Raw genomic sequence first — 19,510 nt, 5'->3', positions numbered from 1 at the left:
TTCAGCTGGATAGTTATCAAGCCATTCTGAACACCTACAAACTCAACAGGAGACTGACGAGAAGAATAGCAGCAACTCTAGGAACAGAAAATTGACCACTTTCTGGAAGGTAGGAAGTGATGTGTGAAGTGAATCTGAGACAGTATTTGGGAAGATGGACCTCAGGAGGAGGGGCCGGCTACCAGTAGAGTGGTACAACAGCGAGCACAAAATCAGAACTTTTAGAAGTCTGCCCAACTGAGGGCCATCACTCCAGAGGCTAAGCAGAGTAGGGGTGGGGGGAATCCTCACAGGGACAGTGTACTCTCAGGACCTGTGGGGTCACAGAAAGACCAGGGGTGCCTGAGTATGGCAGAGTTCCCAGGTATTGGAACAGGGAAACTGGCTGCAGAGATGGAGCCAAGGAATGGGTTCTCAGCTCGGGATTACCTTAAACCAAGATCCATGGCACAGCTGGGCCACTGCTCTTTGAGCAGGGACCCCACAAGTGGCAGGTCTGGAGAGAAACCCCTCCTTTCTCCTCTGAGAGGAGCGGCATTGGAACATGTTGCAGGAATCTCTTGGGTTTGGAGACTCCAAACAGGGACATGCTCCAGAGATAGAAATGCTTGGTCACAGGCCAGGTAAGCATGGAGTGCAGATGGAGACCAGAAAGACAGGAGGGATTGACTTCTTTTCTCTGAGGGCACACTGAGAAGGGGCACCCCAAGCTCTCAGCTACTATGGGGGCTAGAGATTGGGAGGCCACAATTTTTGTTCCTGTCCCAGAAAGCTATACAGAAATAGTTCAGGGAAAAAAGCTACAGAGAGCAAAACTGAGGAGATTACTTAGCCCAGCCCCTGGCAAGAGGGTGCAATTCCGCTTTAGGCAAAGACATTTGAGAATCACTGCAACAGGCCCCTCCCTCAGAAGATCATTAAGAACATCCAGCTAAGACCAAGTTCACTAATCAGTGAGAATTGCGGAAATCCAGAGCACCACAGGGGAATGCAACACATCGAATTCACAGCTTTTTTCCCCATGATTATTCTTTCAAAGTTAAAATTTCTAAATTTTATTTTTTTATTCTATTTTATTTATTTTCCTCTTTTTATTTTAACCTTTTTAGACTATTTTATCTTATCAATACATTTTTTTAAAAAACCTTTTTAAAATTTTAATGTTGTAGCCATGTTCTATCCTTTCATTGTATTTAACCTTGTTTTTTGTATAGATATAAGCTTTTCTTTCTTTAAAATTTTGGGCTACAGTTTCTTCTAACAGATCAAAATATACCCTAATCTAGTGCATGAATTTATTTTAGTCTCAACCAGATCACATCTTTCCTCCATTTTTTTTCTTTTTTTTAACCAATTTCTTATCCTATCAATTCCTTTTTAAGAATCATTTAAAATTTTCATTTTTATAGTCATATTGCATCCCTTCATCATGTTTACCCTTATTTTTGTATATACATAAGTTTTTCTTTCTTGAAAATTTTGGGAGGCAGTTTCTTCTAATAGACCAAAATACACCCCAAATCAAGTGTGTGGCTCTGTTCTATTCACCAGTCTAATGTGTGTGTGTGTGTGTGTGTAATAAAAATATAGATAAATAAATAAATATAAAATATAAATAGATATTATAAATTATATATATATTTTCTCCTTTCTCCAGCCCCAGTTTTGGTTGTCTTCCAATTTGGTTAGTGTGTATTTTTCTGGGTTCATTGCTATCCTTTTAGTATTTTGTTCTCTCGTCATCTATTCTTATCTGGATAAAGTGACAAGGCAGAAAAACTAACCTCAAAACAAAAGAACAAAAGGAAGTACCAATGGCTAGGGACCCAATCAATACAGACATTAATAAGATGTCAGAACTAGTTCAGAACGACGATTATCAAGGTGCTAGCTGGGCTAAAAAAAAAAGCATGGGAGATACTAGAGAATCCCCTTTTGGAGAAATAAAATCCCTTTCTGGAAAAATAAAAGAGCTAAAATCTAACCAAGTTGAAATTAAAAAAGCTATTAATGAGATGCAATAAAAAATGGAGGCTCTTACTGCTAGGATAAATGAGGCAGAAGAGAGAATTAGTGATATAGAAAACCAAATGATGGAGAATAGAGAAACTGAGAAAAAGAGAGATAAATAACTACTGGATCATGAGGGTAGAATTTGAGAGATAAATGATACCATAGGATGAAACAATATTAGAATAATTGGATCCCAGAAGAAGAAGAGAGAGAGAAGGCCACAAGGTATATTGGAACAAATATCAGAGAATTTCCCTAATTTGGCCAAGGGAACTAGCATCAAAATCTAGGAGGCACAGAGAACTCCCCTCAAAATCAATAAAAATAGGTCAACACTCCATCATCTAAGAGTATAAATTACAAGTCTCAGTGACATAGAGAAAGTCCTGAAAGCAGCTCGGCACAAGAGGTCTGTAACATACAATGGTAGAAATATCAGATTGGCAGCAGACCTATCCACAGAGACCTGGCAGGACGGAAAGAACTGGCATGACATATAGAGCACTAAAAGAGAAAAATATGCAGCCAAGAATACTACATTCACCTAGGCTGTCATTGAATATAGGAGAGAGAAAAAGCTTCTAGGTCAAACAAAAAAGAGATCTTCAAACTAAAAGAATTTGCAAACACCCCACAGGAAATATTCAAAGGGGTCCTCTAAGCAAAGGGAGAGCCTAAAAGTAATAGACCAGAAAGGAACAGAGACAATATACAGTAACAGTTACCTTATAGGCAATACATTGGAACTAAATTCATATCTTTCAATAGTTACCCTGAATGTAAATGGCTACATGCCTCAATCAAAAGACACAGGGTATCAGCATGGATAAAAATATAAGACCCATCTATGGGGTCTAAGACATCTATGCTGTCTGCAAGAAACTCATTTTTGACCCAAAGACACCTCCAGATTTAAAGTGAGGGGGTGGAAAACAATTTACCTTACTAATGAACATCAAAAGAAAGCTGGGGTGGCAATCCTTATATCAGATAAATTAGATTTTAAGCCAAAGACTGTAATAAGAGATGAGGAAGGAAGCTATATCATAATTAAAGGGTCTGTCCAACAAGAAGATCTAACAGTTTTAAATATCTATGCCCCTAACATGGGAACAGCCAATTATATAAATGAATTAATAACAACAACAAACCACATCAACAATAATACAATAGTAATAGGGGACTTTAACAACCCCCTCACTGAAATGGACAGATCATCTAAGCAAAAGATCAATAAGGAAATAAAGGCTTTAATGACAGTGATGACCAGATCAAGGGTGTGGCTCTTATATTCAGAATATATATTCAGAACATTCCATCCCAAAGCAACAGAATACACATTCTTCTCTAGTGCACATGGAACATTCTCCGGAATAGATCACAACCTGAGTCCCAAATCAAGACCAAAAGATTGGGATCATTTCCTGCATATTCTCAGACCACAATGCTTTGAAACTAGGACTCAACCACAAGAGGAAAGTTGGAAAGAACTGAAGTACATGGAGGCTAAAGAGCATCCTACTAAAGAATGAATGGATCAATCAGGAAATTAAAGAATAATTTAAAAATATTCATGGAAACAAATGAAAATGAAAACACAACTGTTCAAAATCTTTGGGACACAGCAAAGGTGGTCCTAAGAGGAAAGTATATAGCAATACAAGCCTTTCTCAAGAAACAAGAAAGGTCTCAAGTATGCAACCTAACCTTATACCTAAAGAAGCTGAATAAAGAACAGCAAACAAAACCTAAACCCAAAAGGAGAAGAGAAATAATAAAGATCAGAGCAGAAATCAATGAAGTAGAAACCAAAGAACAGAAGAACAGATCAATAAAAATAGGAGCTGGTTCTTTGAAAGAATTAACAAAATTGATAAACCTCTGGCCAGACTTACCAAAAAGAAAAGAGAAAGAACCCAAGTAAATAAAATCATGAATGAAAGAGGAGAGATCAGAACCAACACCAAAGAAATATAATTATAAAAACCTATTAAGAGCAAGTATACGCCAGCAAATTAGACAATCTGGAAGAAATGGATGCATTCGTAGAGACATATAAACTACCTGAAATAGGTAACCTGAAATAGAACTACCTGAAATAGAAAACCTGACCCATAACGAATAAGGAAATTGAAGCAGTAATCAGAAATCTTCCAACAAACAAGAACCCGGGGCCAGATGGCTTTTCAGGGGAATTCTACCAAACACTTAAAGAAGAATTACTACTTGTTCTCCTGAAACTGTTCTGAAAAATAGAAGTGGAAGGAAAACATATGAACTCATTTTATGAAGCCAGCATCACCTTGATCCCAAAACCAGGCAAGGATCCCATCAAAAAAGAGAATTACAGACCAATATCCCTGATGAACACAGATGTGAAAATTCTCACCAAAATACTAGCCAATAGGATCCAACAGTACATTAAAAGGATTATTCACCACGACCAAGTGGGATTTATTCCAGGGCTGCAAGTTTGGTTCAACAGCCGCAAATCAATCAATGTGATACAATACATTAATAAAAGAAAGAACAAGAACCATATGATACTCTCCATAGATGCTGAAAAAACATTTGACAAAGTGTGGCATCCCTTCCTGATCAAAACTCTTCAAAGTGTAGGGATAGAGGGCAGATACCTCAATATTATCAAAGCCATCTATGAAAAACCCACTGCAAATATCATTCTCAATGCAGAAAAACTGAGAGCTTTTCCTCTAAGGTCAGGAACGCAGCAGGGATGTCTGTCATCACTACTGCTATTCAACACAGTACTAGAAGTCCTAGCCTCAGCAATCAGACAACAAAAAGAAATTAAGGCATCCAAATCAGCAAAGAAGTCAAACTATCACTCTTTGCAGACGATATGATGTTATATGTGGAAAACCCAGAAGACTCCACTCCAAAACTGCTAGAACTTGTACGGGAATTCAGTGAAGTGTCAGGATATAAAATCAATGCACAGAAGTCAGTTGCATTTCTTTACACCAACAACAAGACAGAAAAAAGAAAAATTAAGGAGTTGATCCCATTTACAATTGCACCCCAAAACGCAACATACCTAGGAATAAACCTAACCAAAGAGGCTAAGAATCTGTACTCAGAAAACCATAAAGTACTCATGAAGGAAATTGAGAAAGATGCAAAGAAATGGAAAAAGGTTCCATGCTCATGGATTGGAAGAACAAATATTGTGAAAATGTCTATGCTACCTAGAGCAATCTACACATTTAATGCAATCCCTGTCAAAACACCACCAACTTTTTTCAAAGAAATGGAACAAATAATCCTAAAACTTATATGGAACCAGAAAAGACCTCGAATAGCCAAAGGAATATTGAAAAAGAAAACCAAAGTTGGTGACATCACAATTCCAGACTTCAAGCTCTATTATAAAGCTGTAATCATCAAGACAGTATGGCACTGGCACAAAAACAGACACATAGATCAATGGAACAAAATAGAGAGCCCAGAAATGGACCCTCAACTTTATGGCCAACTAATCTTCAACAAAGCAGGAAAGAATGTTCAATGGGAAAAAGATAGTCTCTTCAAATGGTGTTGGAAAAATTGGACAGCCACATGTAGAAGAATGAAACTGGACCATTTCCTTATACCACACACAAAAATAGACTCAAAATTGATAAAAGATCTCAATGTGAGACATGAACCCATCAAAATCCTTGAGGAGAACACAGTCAGCCTCAGCAACTTCTTCCTAGAAACACTGCCAAAGGTAACGGAAGCAAGGACAAAAATGAACTACTGGGACTTCCATCAAGATCAAAAGATTTGCACAGCAAAGGAAACAGCCAAGGAAACCAAAAGACAACCAACAGAATGGGAGAAGATCTTTGCAAATGGCATATTAGATAAAGGGCTAGTATCCAAAATTTATAGAGAACTTATCAAACTCAACACCCACAGAACAAATAATCCAATCAAGAAATGGGCAGAAGACATCATCTGACATTTCGGCAAAGAAGACACCCAAATGGCCAACAGACGCATGTAAAAATGCTCAACATCACTCAGATTCAGGGAAATACAAATCAAAATCATAATGAGATACTGCCTCACACCAGTCAGAATGGCTAAAATTAACAAGTCAGGAAATGAGAGATGTTGACGAGGATGCAGAGAAAGGGGAACCCTCCTACACTGTTGGCGGGAATGCAGGCTGGTGCATCCACTCTGGAAAACAGTATGGATTTCCTCAAAAAGTTGAAAATAGAGCTACCCTATGACCCAGCAATCACACTACTGGGTATTTACCCTAAAGATACAAATGTAGTGATCCAATGGGGCTTGTGCATCCGAAAGTTTATAGTAGCAATGTCCACAATAGCCGAACTATGGAAAGAACCTAGATGTCCAAGAACATATGAATGGATAAAGAAGAAGAGGTGTATATATATATACAATGGAATAGTATGCAGCCATCAAAACCCCAATGACATGGATGGAACTAGAGGTTATTATGCTAAGTGAAATAAGTCAACAAGAGAAAGACAATTATCATACAATCTCTCTGACATGAGGAATTTGAGAGTTAGGTTGGGGGTCATGGGGGGAAGGAAGGGAAAAAATGAAACAAGATGGGACTGGGAAGGGAGACAAACCATAAGAAACTCTTAATCTCAGGTAACAAACTGAGGGCTGCTGGTAGGTGGTGGGGGGAGGGATAGGGTGGTTGGGTTATGGACATTGGGGAGGGTATGTGCTATGGTGAGTGCTGTGAATTATGTAAGCCTGATGATTCACAGACCTGTACCCCTGAAACAAATAATACATTACATGTTAATAAAAAAAGAATATTAAGTAGTGAAAATATACTTTCAGGAAGATAAAGAAGAAAAACGACAATAATGGCTAAAGTATTTTCTCATTTGAACCCAATAAAATAGGTAACATTATCATCTTATATATTAGAACACTGGTTTTTAAACAAATTGTCCATGGACACAGTTAAGGTGTGACAGAAGTGGTATGTGCAACTGCATGGTCTGGCTCCATAGTCTTGGCTCTCAGTTGGTTCATCCACCAGCCTTCCACCAGCTTTCCAGCAGGCCACACCAACACAGATTCCCAGAGCCGTCCATGCTGCAATCTCAGGAGAATACTGACCTTAGCTGAAAAGTTGCTTCCTTCCAAGAGCAATAGGAAGAATTTTGAAATAAAAAATGTTAAACAAGAGAATAAAGTTCACAATTATCTGTATTTCTTTTCCTCGGTGAGATTCAAGGTATAGCTATTGGAAATTCAATCAATGACAAAAGAAATACCTACCTCTTATGACTGTTTCTCCCGTATTAGCTAGAAATTCTGGCTCTGGGTCCCTAGTTAGGTTGCACTCAATTAAGTTCCAGAATCTTAAGAATACAACAATGTAAATGAATCTCAGCAAGCAAGGGTTGAAAATGATGAACTGAGAAATGCACAGATAACCACAGGGCAGCATTAATATCATTACTGAAAGGTTAGCTGCTCAGGAAATTGACAAGTTGCCAAGAGGACACTCACAGTGCCTCCCAAGAATTGAGAGCAGAGAAGAAACGAAGCTGACAGAGCAAAGCCTTTGTTGATATTTCCAAAAGCTGACTTTATATAGGCCGTATCCCTCAAGAATGGAACATGGCAGTATAAGGAACCAGTAACACTACAAAATTGCAGGCCAGTAAGGTCACCACCAGTCATAGGGAAGATTCTGAAAGGTTTTAGAGGATCAAGAAGGGGCATCACTACTACTCTCCCAAATTCAGCTCTGGGGTGAGGAAAAGCACAGCTGTCTACCTGGCTTTGGGATTTCTCAGGGTATGACTTGTTGTATTACAGAATAAATGACTTCATCATGAAATGCTCTGGAAGAAGAAATCCCGAGGCCAGGTTCAAGGGCGGAGTAGTAATATTTTTATGTCAATTCAAAAGTGACTTCTGGAATCACGGAATTCCTGTTTTCAGTCAACCCCGACTTCCTGTGCTCTTATACACACAGATACATTTATTTTGTACACACACACATGATCTTGTGTAGTGTTTCAAATGGCATACGTGGTTTAGAACCCACATCTAAAATAAGAGATTCAGGGATTTATCTGACTGGGGTCACTGAGGCAAAGTTCCTGATGGAAGTGAGAGATGGCAGGGTTGACCAGGTTTGTGTGAACAATATGATAGTGTGAGCAGAATGAATGAGTTTTTCTCTGACTTAAATATACCTGTTTTAATTTAAAGAGAGTATGTGTCTCAGGGAATTTACTTAATGGGGTGTTAAGTAAGAGCACTATTTTTAGAATTCGTGGATGCAGCCAAAATTAAATGAGATGTTCTAATGCAGGTAGCTGAGAAAGGAAGAACATTTTAACTGGCCCTGGGAGGAAACTTCAGCTATTTCCATTGGAGTACAAAGAGAGGACAACTCAGGACTTGAGGACATTTTAGTAGTGCAGCAGGGAAGAGGGAGGGACCTGCTACTTTAATGCAGGATGAGGAACCTCAACCAAAATGAAATGTGATGGGAATGTTTGGGACATTCCCTCTGGGAACTGTGAGAATCAGGTGAGAGGCAGGGATGACGCTACATTCAGAGAAGATGAGGACAAGCTGGATGGTGATTTTCTATTTAAATAATAGGTTGGAACTTGAGAGTTCCTGGAACTTCATCTGAAAATTTAGGGAGTTGAATACAGACAGACTGACTTAAAATGGAGACCAAGCATGTCAGAAATGGAAATGGAACAGGCCTGAACATCAACACTTGAATGGAGCTCATGCATACGATTACAGCAATTTGTAGAACTAAATTTTTGAGGAATGCCTTCTGCTGGGTATAGTACAACAAGGTTCTCCGACTGGAGTGATCATAGTTCTTCTGTGTTTTAATTTTCACTCTTAAAGAAAAGTGTGTGTATATGTGTGTTTTAATTGATATAGAAAACATGGAACTGTGACTTATGTTTTGAATTTATATAGTCTAGCTCATACTCTTTTATCTCATTACAAAACATGTTTTGCTCTTGAGCCATGTTTTGATTCAGGGACATATGTCCCCATACTCCCAAAGCTATTTTCATATCTTCAATGTAATCAACAATAGTAAATGAAAATAATCATTTCAAAATTAATTCACATATAGTATGCTTTATTAAAAAGCTTTCACTGCATTTCCCAATTAGTGGTATTAGTTTATAAATTGTGAACATGTATTTGTAAAATACATTTAGTATGTGATTAACATTGTATTACACAATTGATTCAAGCAAACGTAGATCAGACTTCTCAATTATTACCTTTACCTAAATCCTAGTAACTGTTATCACTAGTGTAAATAGGGTGAATGTAGCACAGATTGTTAGCTAGCCGTGAAAACTTGTTTCTTCTTCTGGGCACACAGCTAGACTGTATTACCTACTCCCTGCTGCAGTAAGAGGCATTGCCATATGAGGGAGCTCTAGCCAACAAGATGTGACTCAGGCGATGTATGACACTCTCATGTCTGGCCTATGAAACATTTCATGCATATCTTACATATTCTCATCCCATTTATTCTCAGTTGAATGGAGATGACCCCCAAGGAGACCCTGCAAGCCCATGTTTAATTTGGGTCTTGAATAACTTCATGGATAAGGGCCACACCAATAACCTGTTCGCATAGTGAACATACAAACTTCTATTGCTTTTGGACCATTATCCAGTTTGGGGTCTATTATTGTAGCAAATAACCTACACTAACAAATATAGATTTCATCTTGGAAAACTGAATGGCTTAGTTCCCCCTCCCCATTACTTAAAACAGTAATAAAGTTCACAGGGAACATTTTAAAAGATTAATTGGAAATCTGAAGTCACAGTACAGTTTTGGACAAAACCATTTCAGAACTACAAGCACGCCTTAAACCCAAGGGCCCTAAGTCCTAAGGCATTCATTGTAGGTAATGAATAAACTTCTCTTTTATGCATTCCAAATGGTAGAGCTATGTCTCTTCTTTGGGAGAATTAAGACAATTGTCCCTCAAATCATTTTCCATAGACTTAATTTTTCAGAAGTCCAGTTGAGAAAGGCTGGAAGCATCACAAAAACATGGAAAATGTAGGCTTAAATGTAAATTGATATATAATACACATATACAGTTTATAAGTCTTTATCTTTCTTTTTTTATTTTTTAAAGATTTTATTGATTTATTTGACAGGTAGAGATTACAGTAGGCAGAACGGCAGAGAGAGAGAGAGAGGGGAAGCAGGCTCCCTGTCAAGCAGAGAGCCTGATGTGGGGCTCCATCCCAGGTCCCTGAGATCATGACCTGAGCCGAAGGCAGAGGCTTAACCCACTGAGCCACACAGGCGCCCCTGTCTTTATCATTCTATATGTGTATTGATTTATTACATGTAGTTAGGTATTCTTCCAGAGTTTATAGTCTTGAACACCCTTTTGACCTGTGGGCACTGCAATTGTCCAATATTGAAACTTATACTTTTGTTTTAGCTGTATACAAAATTTACTGATACTGTTTCTAGTATCAATCATGAATTATAAATTATATGTTCTAGAGAGCCTTATGTATACATAGCACAACTTCCATGGAAAATACTGGATTTGGGACCTATTCTAAGCTGGAGGTATTGTGGGCCTATGGATCTCAGTCTTTTGCATTCATTATTTAATGGATGAATGAATGAATGAATGATGAACAAACGAATGAGTTTTGTATTTTGGGCAATGATTATCAAACATTTATAATTCTGGGGTGCCTGGGTGTCTCAGTTCATTAAGCAACTGCCTTTGGCTCAGGTCGTGATCCTAGAGTCCCAGGATTGAGTCCCGCATTGGGTGCCCTGCTCAGTGGGGGGTTTGCTCCTCCCAGTGACCCTCCCCCATTTCATGCTCTCTCTCTCTCATTCTCTCTCAAATAAATAAATAAAATTAAAAAAAAATTATAATTCTACATGACTTAATTCCTCAATATTTCCACTACTCTCTGGCAGCAGAGAAGGATGAGATTGTATGGCAAATAGAATAATTGGCATTAATACTTGAAGGTTGTTCTCACTGTTGCCTGCAGATTGGAATCATGAGGAATGCTCTCTAAAAATATGATACCTGGGCCCTGCCCCTGTAAATTCTGAGGTAAGTAGCATCAGGATTTTTTTTTTTTTTTTTTTAAGTTCTCCCATATTTTCTAATGTGCAGCCAGGGTTGAGAAAACTGTGCTAGAACAGTATTTCCTTTTCTTGTTTGGTCATAAGAATTAGCTGGCAGTCTTGTTTAAAAGTTTAAGTTCTTAGGCCCAATATAGGACATTCTCAATCTATGCCTTTGAATCTGTGTTTTTTTTTCTTTTTTTTTTTTTTTTTAAATGAGGGTCCCCGGATGGTGCTTATGATTGGGAAATTTGGGAAAATACTTCATTAGACTCCAGTCTCTTCTAGAAAAAGTGCTATGCGTTATCATTCTCAGCTGTATCCCCAGGCATAGCACAGACTCTGGCTCATATCAAGCACTCAAGTATTTGTGTTAATTTATAAATTTATTTACTTTTAAAGTGGAAATGGAGGAGAAAATTTTGATAAAATTTTGGATGCCACGTATGAGTGGCTTAATAATAGAGAATTACATAAGTAGCGTTTTGAAGGATTTCATGAGTTTCAGTGGGTTCTTTCAAGACCTAAATAATTATTGCATTGTAATCAACTGGTTTGCACTTAAGTATTCAGAATTCTTTGCAATATGGTATTTGCCAGTAAATATTCAACTTTATCTGTATAGCCACTTACTGGAAAAGTCACAAATGAAAGGCACATCTAAGAGTGGACTCTTTAATTTATGAGAACTGAGGAACACAGCTGTACCTAAAAATTCAGTAATTAGAAATAAAACCTCATTTGCTTATTTGTATTTGCTTTTTTCAAATGTCAAACTTTTATATTTATAGTCAATTGAAAGATAAATGCATACATCAACTGAAAAACAATTAAAAATTTTTTTGAATATTTTTTCTTTGATACTTTTTGAAATCTTCACTGACTGAATTAAATGTCATCTTCAAAATTAAAATTCTTCCACCCCTTACCAACTTTGTTATTTTATGGTATTTGTCATTTGTCATCAGTAAATTGGCTGTTTTTAACTTGTCATTAATTATTTTCCTTTATTTCACCCAAAGAAGCTGACACTCAAAACCAACAGTAATTGTTTTTAGATGTAGATCTAGACCCCCATTAATAACTTAAAAAGTAATATAAAGTTATATAAAAAGAAATATTGGTATGCATGAGAATATCGTGGAGCATTTTTCCATCCTGACATATAAGGGGACAAGTGAGGGATTAATAGGGATAACAACTGTCATTTGTATAGTGCTTCACAGTTTATAAGATGCTTTCATATACCTATCTCATGGGAGAGCAATGGCCACTCTGTGATGGAAGTACCACTATTTCATTGCATAGAGTGTTGTTCTACTATATACTTATCCAGGGAAAAGGCCATTCATTTGATCCATATATGTTTGCAGTGATGTTTGGTTTCAATGTCAAACAATTTGGAAAACATACTTTTCCAAGGGAACACAGAGAGCTGTTTGTATTCAGTAACAAGCTTTAAAGCCTTTAGCTATAAACCATGCTTTGCAAGCTCCAATGCTGCAAAATGAATATATAAATTGGGCCAAGTGTATGTTGGTAAGTTGGTAGGTAGTGGGGTCTACAACAAATGGGAAAGTGCATTCCTGTATAAAGCTATATACATTTTTAAAATATTTAGGGGCACCTGGGTGGCTCAGTGAGTAAAGCAGCCGGCTCTTGATTTCAGTTCAGGACATGATCTCAGGGTCCTGGGATTGAGTTCCACATTCTCCACACTCAGCAGGGAGTCTGCTTGAGATTCTCTTTCTCCCTCTGAACCCTCCATCCCCCCACCCAAATAAATAAATAAATAAATAAATAAATAAGTCTTTGGAAAAAAATGTTTAAAAAATATTTAAACACTACAGAGCAAGGGAAATATATCTGTGTGCCTCATATGCGGTTTCTATTCCATTCTAGCAGAACATGGGTTGTAAAAGAAGAAGTAAAGCAGGAACACAGGAACACAAGAAGATCATATGAGAAATGATTTGCGTCACAGGAATTGCGTTTAAGGACCGAAGCACAAAGAACAAAGTTGGTAAATGTCTGATGCTAATCCAATATCATCAGCCTCCTTTATCTCTGTGTTCTCACTTGGTTTTGTTGCTGTTGTTGTCGAGAACACTGTAAGTTAAGAATGTGACTTTGGACATAGTTTCCGTATCAGGAAAATGGAGATAACAATAGCTATATTATAGAATTATTATGAGATCAAATAAGAGCACATAGGAAGGGCTTAGCAGACCTCCTTTCATGCTGTGAGTGGTAAATCAATGGTAGGTGTTATCGTTCTCATCATCATCATTGAAAAGAACCCCTTACTTACTCAGCCCTTCAACTTTTCCTTAGTAAATATTTAAAGATCAAAATTAACTTTCAGACCTGTATGGTAAGAAGCTTGCCAAGGGAAAGGCAGAGAATTCTTTCCTGTCACTCATATAAATCAACAACCACAGAACCAAAGATAGAGTGTCCCCTCATCTGTAAGCTGATCAATAAGCTCAAACAGCCCCTTTGCTTTAAACCATACAGAGTATTGGGCAAAGTAAGTCGGACTCTACCTAAAAGCAGCCATACTTGGACAAACTAGGCTATTGCTTTCTTGAAATGATATTCACAGAAATGTTCCAAGAATTTGGTTCAGTTAAAAATGCACTGATCAGGGCGCCTGGGTGGCTCAGTGGGTTAAGCCATTGCCTTCGGCTCAGGTCATGATCTCAGGGTCCTGGGATCGAGTCCCGCATCGGGCTCTCTGCACAGTAGGGAGCCCGCTTCCTTCTCTCTCTGCCTGCCTCTCTACCTATTTGGGATCTCTCTCTGTCAAATAAATAAATAAATTTAAAATAAAAAATGCACTGATCAAACATCTCTGAGAGAAAGAGAGCAGGATCTCTGCTCCAGAAGCCCTGACAGGCCCAGATTAGTGGGAGAAAGAAAAATGTAAACAGGTCATTTCAATGCAAAAATGCAAACATGCCCAAGTTCTGATGTGCATCTTTCCCTTTCTGTCTTTCAGTGGGGCTCCATGAACATTGTAGATATGCAAGGGTTAATCTGCTGTGAGAACACCGAGGGAAGACACATACCTGTTCTTCAAAGTCTAGCTTTAGCTCTATATCCTCCAGGAAGCTTTCCACTCTACTTTGATCTTTGACTTACTTGAAATCCTTTGAAAATTGCTGCTTAATCATTTTGGTCCTTAGTCATTTTCTACCTTACATGGGAAAGAAATTGTTTCCCAGTATATGGTCTATGTACCCAAACAGTATAATAAGTCCAGAAGGACTTACACTCTTTTGAGAAATATATAATGCTATACCCACATTAACCTGAAAAACTCAATGTTTTATTTTTGCCAGACTAAAGATTAGTTAAAAAAGAGTTCATAAATAATAAATGTAATAGTTTCGGACCTATTATACTACAGACACTTACGAAACCATATTTTGTAAAATCTGAATATGTTTTGGTACAATTTAAAGCATTTAGGTTAGATTAGAAACAACAAAATGGCAAATATAAATAAATCTGTTATATAGTAAATGTTCTATTTCTACTTTTAATCAACATTTATATATTTGGCCCTGTTTTATAACCTGATGGTAACAACTTGCCCTTACAGGGCAACAGAACACATATTCATTTGCCCCATATTTGAGGAGTTACAGCTAAACAAAACCTTCAGTGATCACTCATTTGTTTTAGTACCACATGCAAAATGGTTGGGATGACAAAATAACACTTCCAAAACTCACAAATTACCAGTTTCTATTATGCTAATTCATCACCTAAATCTATTTCCTAAGTACTGTTACTGAAACTCAAAGAAAAAATGTTTATTAACATAAATGCTTTAAAAAGAGAGGTAAGAAAAAACCTTAATAACAGCAAAGAAATTACTTTTGTGTGAAAACTAATAAATAATTTTAAATGGATTGAATCCCATACATATTTACTTCCAATATCTAAGTTTCAACCACCCTCATATCTAACTTATTTTCTTTCTCCTATCTTTCATATCTGTCTCTCCCTTTCATTTCCACTGCCACTAGTGAAATTCCGCTTTTTATTACTCCTCATTTAGATTACTGCAACAACTGCTTCACTAGTTTCTTGACTTCCCCATCAAGTCAATCTTTTACAAAGATGCTGGATTAATCATCCCGTACTACAATTCTGAATTTGTGATTCTTACCTCCACCACTTCAGTGCCTACTTCTTTCTTACAGAACAAAGTCTAAATTACCTTAAGTCTACGATTCGCTGGTTTCTGTGCTCTTATGCCAACTTATCTTTTTGAATTTTTTTCCCCGTCTTTTGTTTCCTATATTACGAACACTACATACATTCATATATACTTCATCCACTAAAGTGAAACTATTCATCGTTGCTAGCTATGCCTTTAACTTTCTAATCTCTATCTTCTTAACGTCTTCCCTAAGCCTAGGATACCCTTCCAGATTCTATCCATCCTTTCATGCCAAGCTCAAATGTCCCTTCTTCCATGAAGATGTTTCTAAACTCCTCAGAAGTAATTAACATTCTTCTTTCTAAAATTTTATAGGATTTTTAAACATCTCTCTTATAAAACTTATTACTTTATACCTACCACATACTTAGGCAAGTATTTTTCTCTTCCATTAGAACTATGAAAGCTCCTTGGGAAGGGAGTATCTGGTAGCTTCACCTTGTAAGCTCTAATATGCCAAGTATAAAGGCTTTAAACATGGTAGATACCCAAATAGTTGTTGAACAAAAGGCTGAATGGAGTAATTACTTTTTAGGAGATTCAGAATTGTGGACTTTATACATAAGATTATTTATGGGTTCTATATGAATGTTATTGATAATAATGAAATGAAAGTTAATTGACTTTCAGTAATCTGACTTATTTCATAAACTAGATCAGAGGTTGTCTGGCTAGTCTCCATAACACATTTGGGTTTCCATAGAGGTGTTGTAAGGATCTCTCTCCTTGGCATTAGAAAATGGTAAGTGAACAGATTTTTGTATCCTGCATTCTGCCTTCGACTAAAGCTGCTACATTTTGTGTATTGGCCTTCTTGTAAGATTTTGCTTAGAGAAAGCTTTCACTGTTTAAATTTTTTTTTTTTTTTTAAATCCTTGGGGTTTCACCCCCTGGTACACTATAATTATTTGTCTCAAGTCTAACCTACATGAGAACATCTTCACATGAAAACTAGGTAAATGAGCTGCTGTGTTTTGGCTGAATTTACCGTTAGAAAAATACCAAAACAGTAGTACAAAAATGGTGTTTCAGGTAATTTAAATCAGGACCTCCTGGGGTGCCTGGGTAGCTCAGTGGGTTAAGCCTCTGCCTTCGACTCACGTCATGATCTCAGGGTCCTGGGCTCGAGCCCTACATCGGGCTCTTTGCTCAGCGGGAAGCCTGCTTCCCTCTCTCTGCCTGTCTCTCTGCCTACTTGTGATCTCTCTCTTTCTCTGTGTTAAATAAATAAAAAATCTTTTTAAAAAAATAAATAAATCAGGACCTCCTGTAATACCTGACTTTGTATGAGACCTGACATGCTATAATAGTCATTGATCTAAATTCTGGATCTGACTTTATTGACTTGAGAACTAGCTAGCTGGTGAATCTTACAGCCATCACTCTCTTGAAAGATCCCCGAGAGGCAGTTATATAGCTTTCTATTTCTGTAAAAGACAATGACAAAACTTTATATAGCTTAGCCTTAAAGTAGTAGTCTATTGCCTAACCCACATAGTTGAAAACGCTGATTTGCAATATATCTAAGTGTAGTTACACTGTATCTTCAGTGAAGATACACTGAATTCTATCTTAGATTCCTAGTCAGTTACACAATTCTATGTTCATTATTTAGGCGGGGGGAAATACCTGTTTAAGTCACGGTGTATAATTGGCTGTGTCAGGTTGTGAAGGTACTCCATACCTTTGGCAACATCTACTGCAATAATTAATTTAGACTGCAAATCAAGAATCCTAGAATTAAAAAAAAAGATTAAGTGAGGATGAAGTGGTCAAAGCCAATAACACGTCTTTCTAAAAAATACCAGTGGAGTGCATAATTTGTTATTCTGTATATCTTTCAGTCTTTTTTGCTTTATTGAAGATTATGCTAAAAATTAAAAAAAAGTCTGGAAAAAAATAACTTCTACCTCAGATCATGCTTAATTATAAATCAATTCAGATACCAAACCCTCATATTTAAAATATCCCTCTTGATTTTATAATATTTATAATGTTATACTTAATTTTTTTTATAATAACATAGAATGGATTCTACTCTAATAACTGAGTGAAACCACACTCTAATTATTGCATGCATATATCTAGGACGTGAAATAAATTAGATTAGTGCAAGGCTACTCTTTTTTAAAACTTTAAAAAATAAATGCTGTGACCCTTGGTAATTATTTTATTCTCAGCTTACATATATCTGCTTTATTAGTATGTCATATTTAGCCTAATTATTATAAGCTTCAGTTGCTAATTTAAATTCCTTGAATTTGTTATCCCCAACTGAATTCCTGTTAAAAAAGCACAGAAATATTTCTATTCACTAAAGCGTAATTATTGGGCATAAATTATTAGCCACCTTTAAAATGCCACATTGCCTAGCACTCAGAGATTTCAGAAAGTAAAGGCTTATCCAAGAGGAAAGCCTCTGAAGTACTGCAAGGATAATTCCAAAGACATGTAAAATGGTAAATCAGAACAAGAGAACCATACCTCTTCTGTTCATGAAGGAGGGAGAACAGAGAACCCCCTGATATGTACTGAGTGACGATGGCAAACTGGCTGGGATCATTCAAGCAAGCACCCACAAACTGAATTACACAAGGATGATTGAGCCGGCAGAGAATGGACACCTCTCGGCAAAACATATCCACATCTGATTTGGAGCAGTAGGTGTTGGCTCGATAACTGGAAATGGCAGGAACAGGAAATCCTCAGCCAACAGATGGATCAAAACAAGGGGCTTGCGTGCATATGCGTCTAAAAGTTCACAACTCATGTCTGATGCTAAATTTTGTTTGCTTACCGTTTTATTGCCACTATTTTATTCCTGCATCGTCCTTTATATACTTTCCCAAAAGAACCTAAAATTGTTTAAGAGAAATGAATAAACACATATCATCTTGAGCTCATGAAACTAAACAGACTAGTGTTTTCGTAGGTTACCTGAGCCGATGATCTCATGGAACTCAATTTCAGAGAGCTGAAGATGGAAATGCGAAGGCAATCCAGCCCTTAGGAGGAGAACATCTGCTTTCTCTGCAAGTAGGATTGTTATTTTATTTTTTAAGACAAAAAATACACATAGATGTGTACACACGATACACATATATACTTTACCAAAAATGTCATTCCCTAGTAACATTTAATTTTCCAAATATAATTGACTACTTGGAGATAATAAAACCTTATCACAAATGATTTCTATCCCTTTGCATTAAAAACATGTTAGTTTCTGTCTCTGTTCCCTGACCTTTGTTATCAGGGTTAAGTGTTTATTCCTAATCTGATCAATAACTAGCTTGTCTGTGTGACACAGCAACCCTGGAGTACAGTTCATAACACATCATGATAACAAGTGTTATCTGGTCAATCCCTGCAACCTATCACAATGGGCTTAGCCAAATATCCATAAGCCAAATCTCAAAGGGATGCCAATTAGATGTCAAAAAATAAGTGCATGAATCATTCAGATGAAACATCTCACACCAAAAATAATTTTTAAAAGCTGAAAATTCTCAAGTTAAATATGAATTTATAGTTGAATCATATATGTGTGTGTATAATATATATTAATTTTCCTGATTCAATGGTATTAATTTCTGTGTGCTGCACACACTCAAAAATTCCCCAAAGCATTACTTATTTGGGATCTTTTGGAAAATAACTTATTTTTAAAAATTTATTTTCCTATGGCAAACCTATTCCCAATTCTCCTTAGAGATATTAATATTTGTAATTTAGACTTCATTAAAAATACAAATGTCTAAAAAATTGATCTTTCTTTAATAGTGGGGAAATTTTCACTACTATATCTTCATGACCCAAGATAGCATGTGCAAAAGAGTACAGCGGGCAAGGTTAATCATGGAAAGAATGGTTTGTTGATAATACTGGTTATGCATGCAAAGTAGTCATCATTTATAATGTGTATAACAAAACAGAAAGTTATCATACTTGAGGCAATAGTTATCCTTTGTAATAAAATATAACAACTGTCTTATATTAAAATACCTTTTGTCATGCTTTTAATCTTCCCCAGGGGGGATGGAAGAGACACATAGGAGCCATCTAGAAATCAAATTATATTATAGAGTTGAAAGTAGCTTTTTTTCTACATAAACATAAAGCATTAT

At 36.8% G+C, this 19,510-nt stretch overlaps 1 protein-coding gene across 1 annotated transcript in view; it reads right to left on the bottom strand.

Annotated features, from left to right (window-relative positions):
• Positions 1-19,510, bottom strand: part of LOC122900093 (serine/threonine-protein kinase TNNI3K) — a 349,591-nt gene that overhangs the window by 147,421 nt on the left and 182,660 nt on the right. The window contains exons 15-19 of the mRNA XM_044238472.1: positions 19,389-19,445; positions 18,321-18,413; positions 18,181-18,238; positions 17,868-18,062; positions 17,013-17,117 (exon numbers count right to left, since the gene is read on the bottom strand). Of these exons, the coding sequence (XP_044094407.1) occupies positions 17,013-17,117; positions 17,868-18,062; positions 18,181-18,238; positions 18,321-18,413; positions 19,389-19,445 (508 nt within the window). The remainder of the gene's footprint in view (positions 1-17,012; positions 17,118-17,867; positions 18,063-18,180; positions 18,239-18,320; positions 18,414-19,388; positions 19,446-19,510) is intronic.

Source organism: Neovison vison, chromosome 2 (genome assembly GCF_020171115.1).
Source record: "Neovison vison isolate M4711 chromosome 2, ASM_NN_V1, whole genome shotgun sequence".
Taxonomy (NCBI): domain Eukaryota; kingdom Metazoa; phylum Chordata; class Mammalia; order Carnivora; family Mustelidae; genus Neogale; species Neogale vison.
Note: the sequence above shows the minus strand (reverse complement) of the source record. Positions and strands in the feature narration are given on the sequence as shown.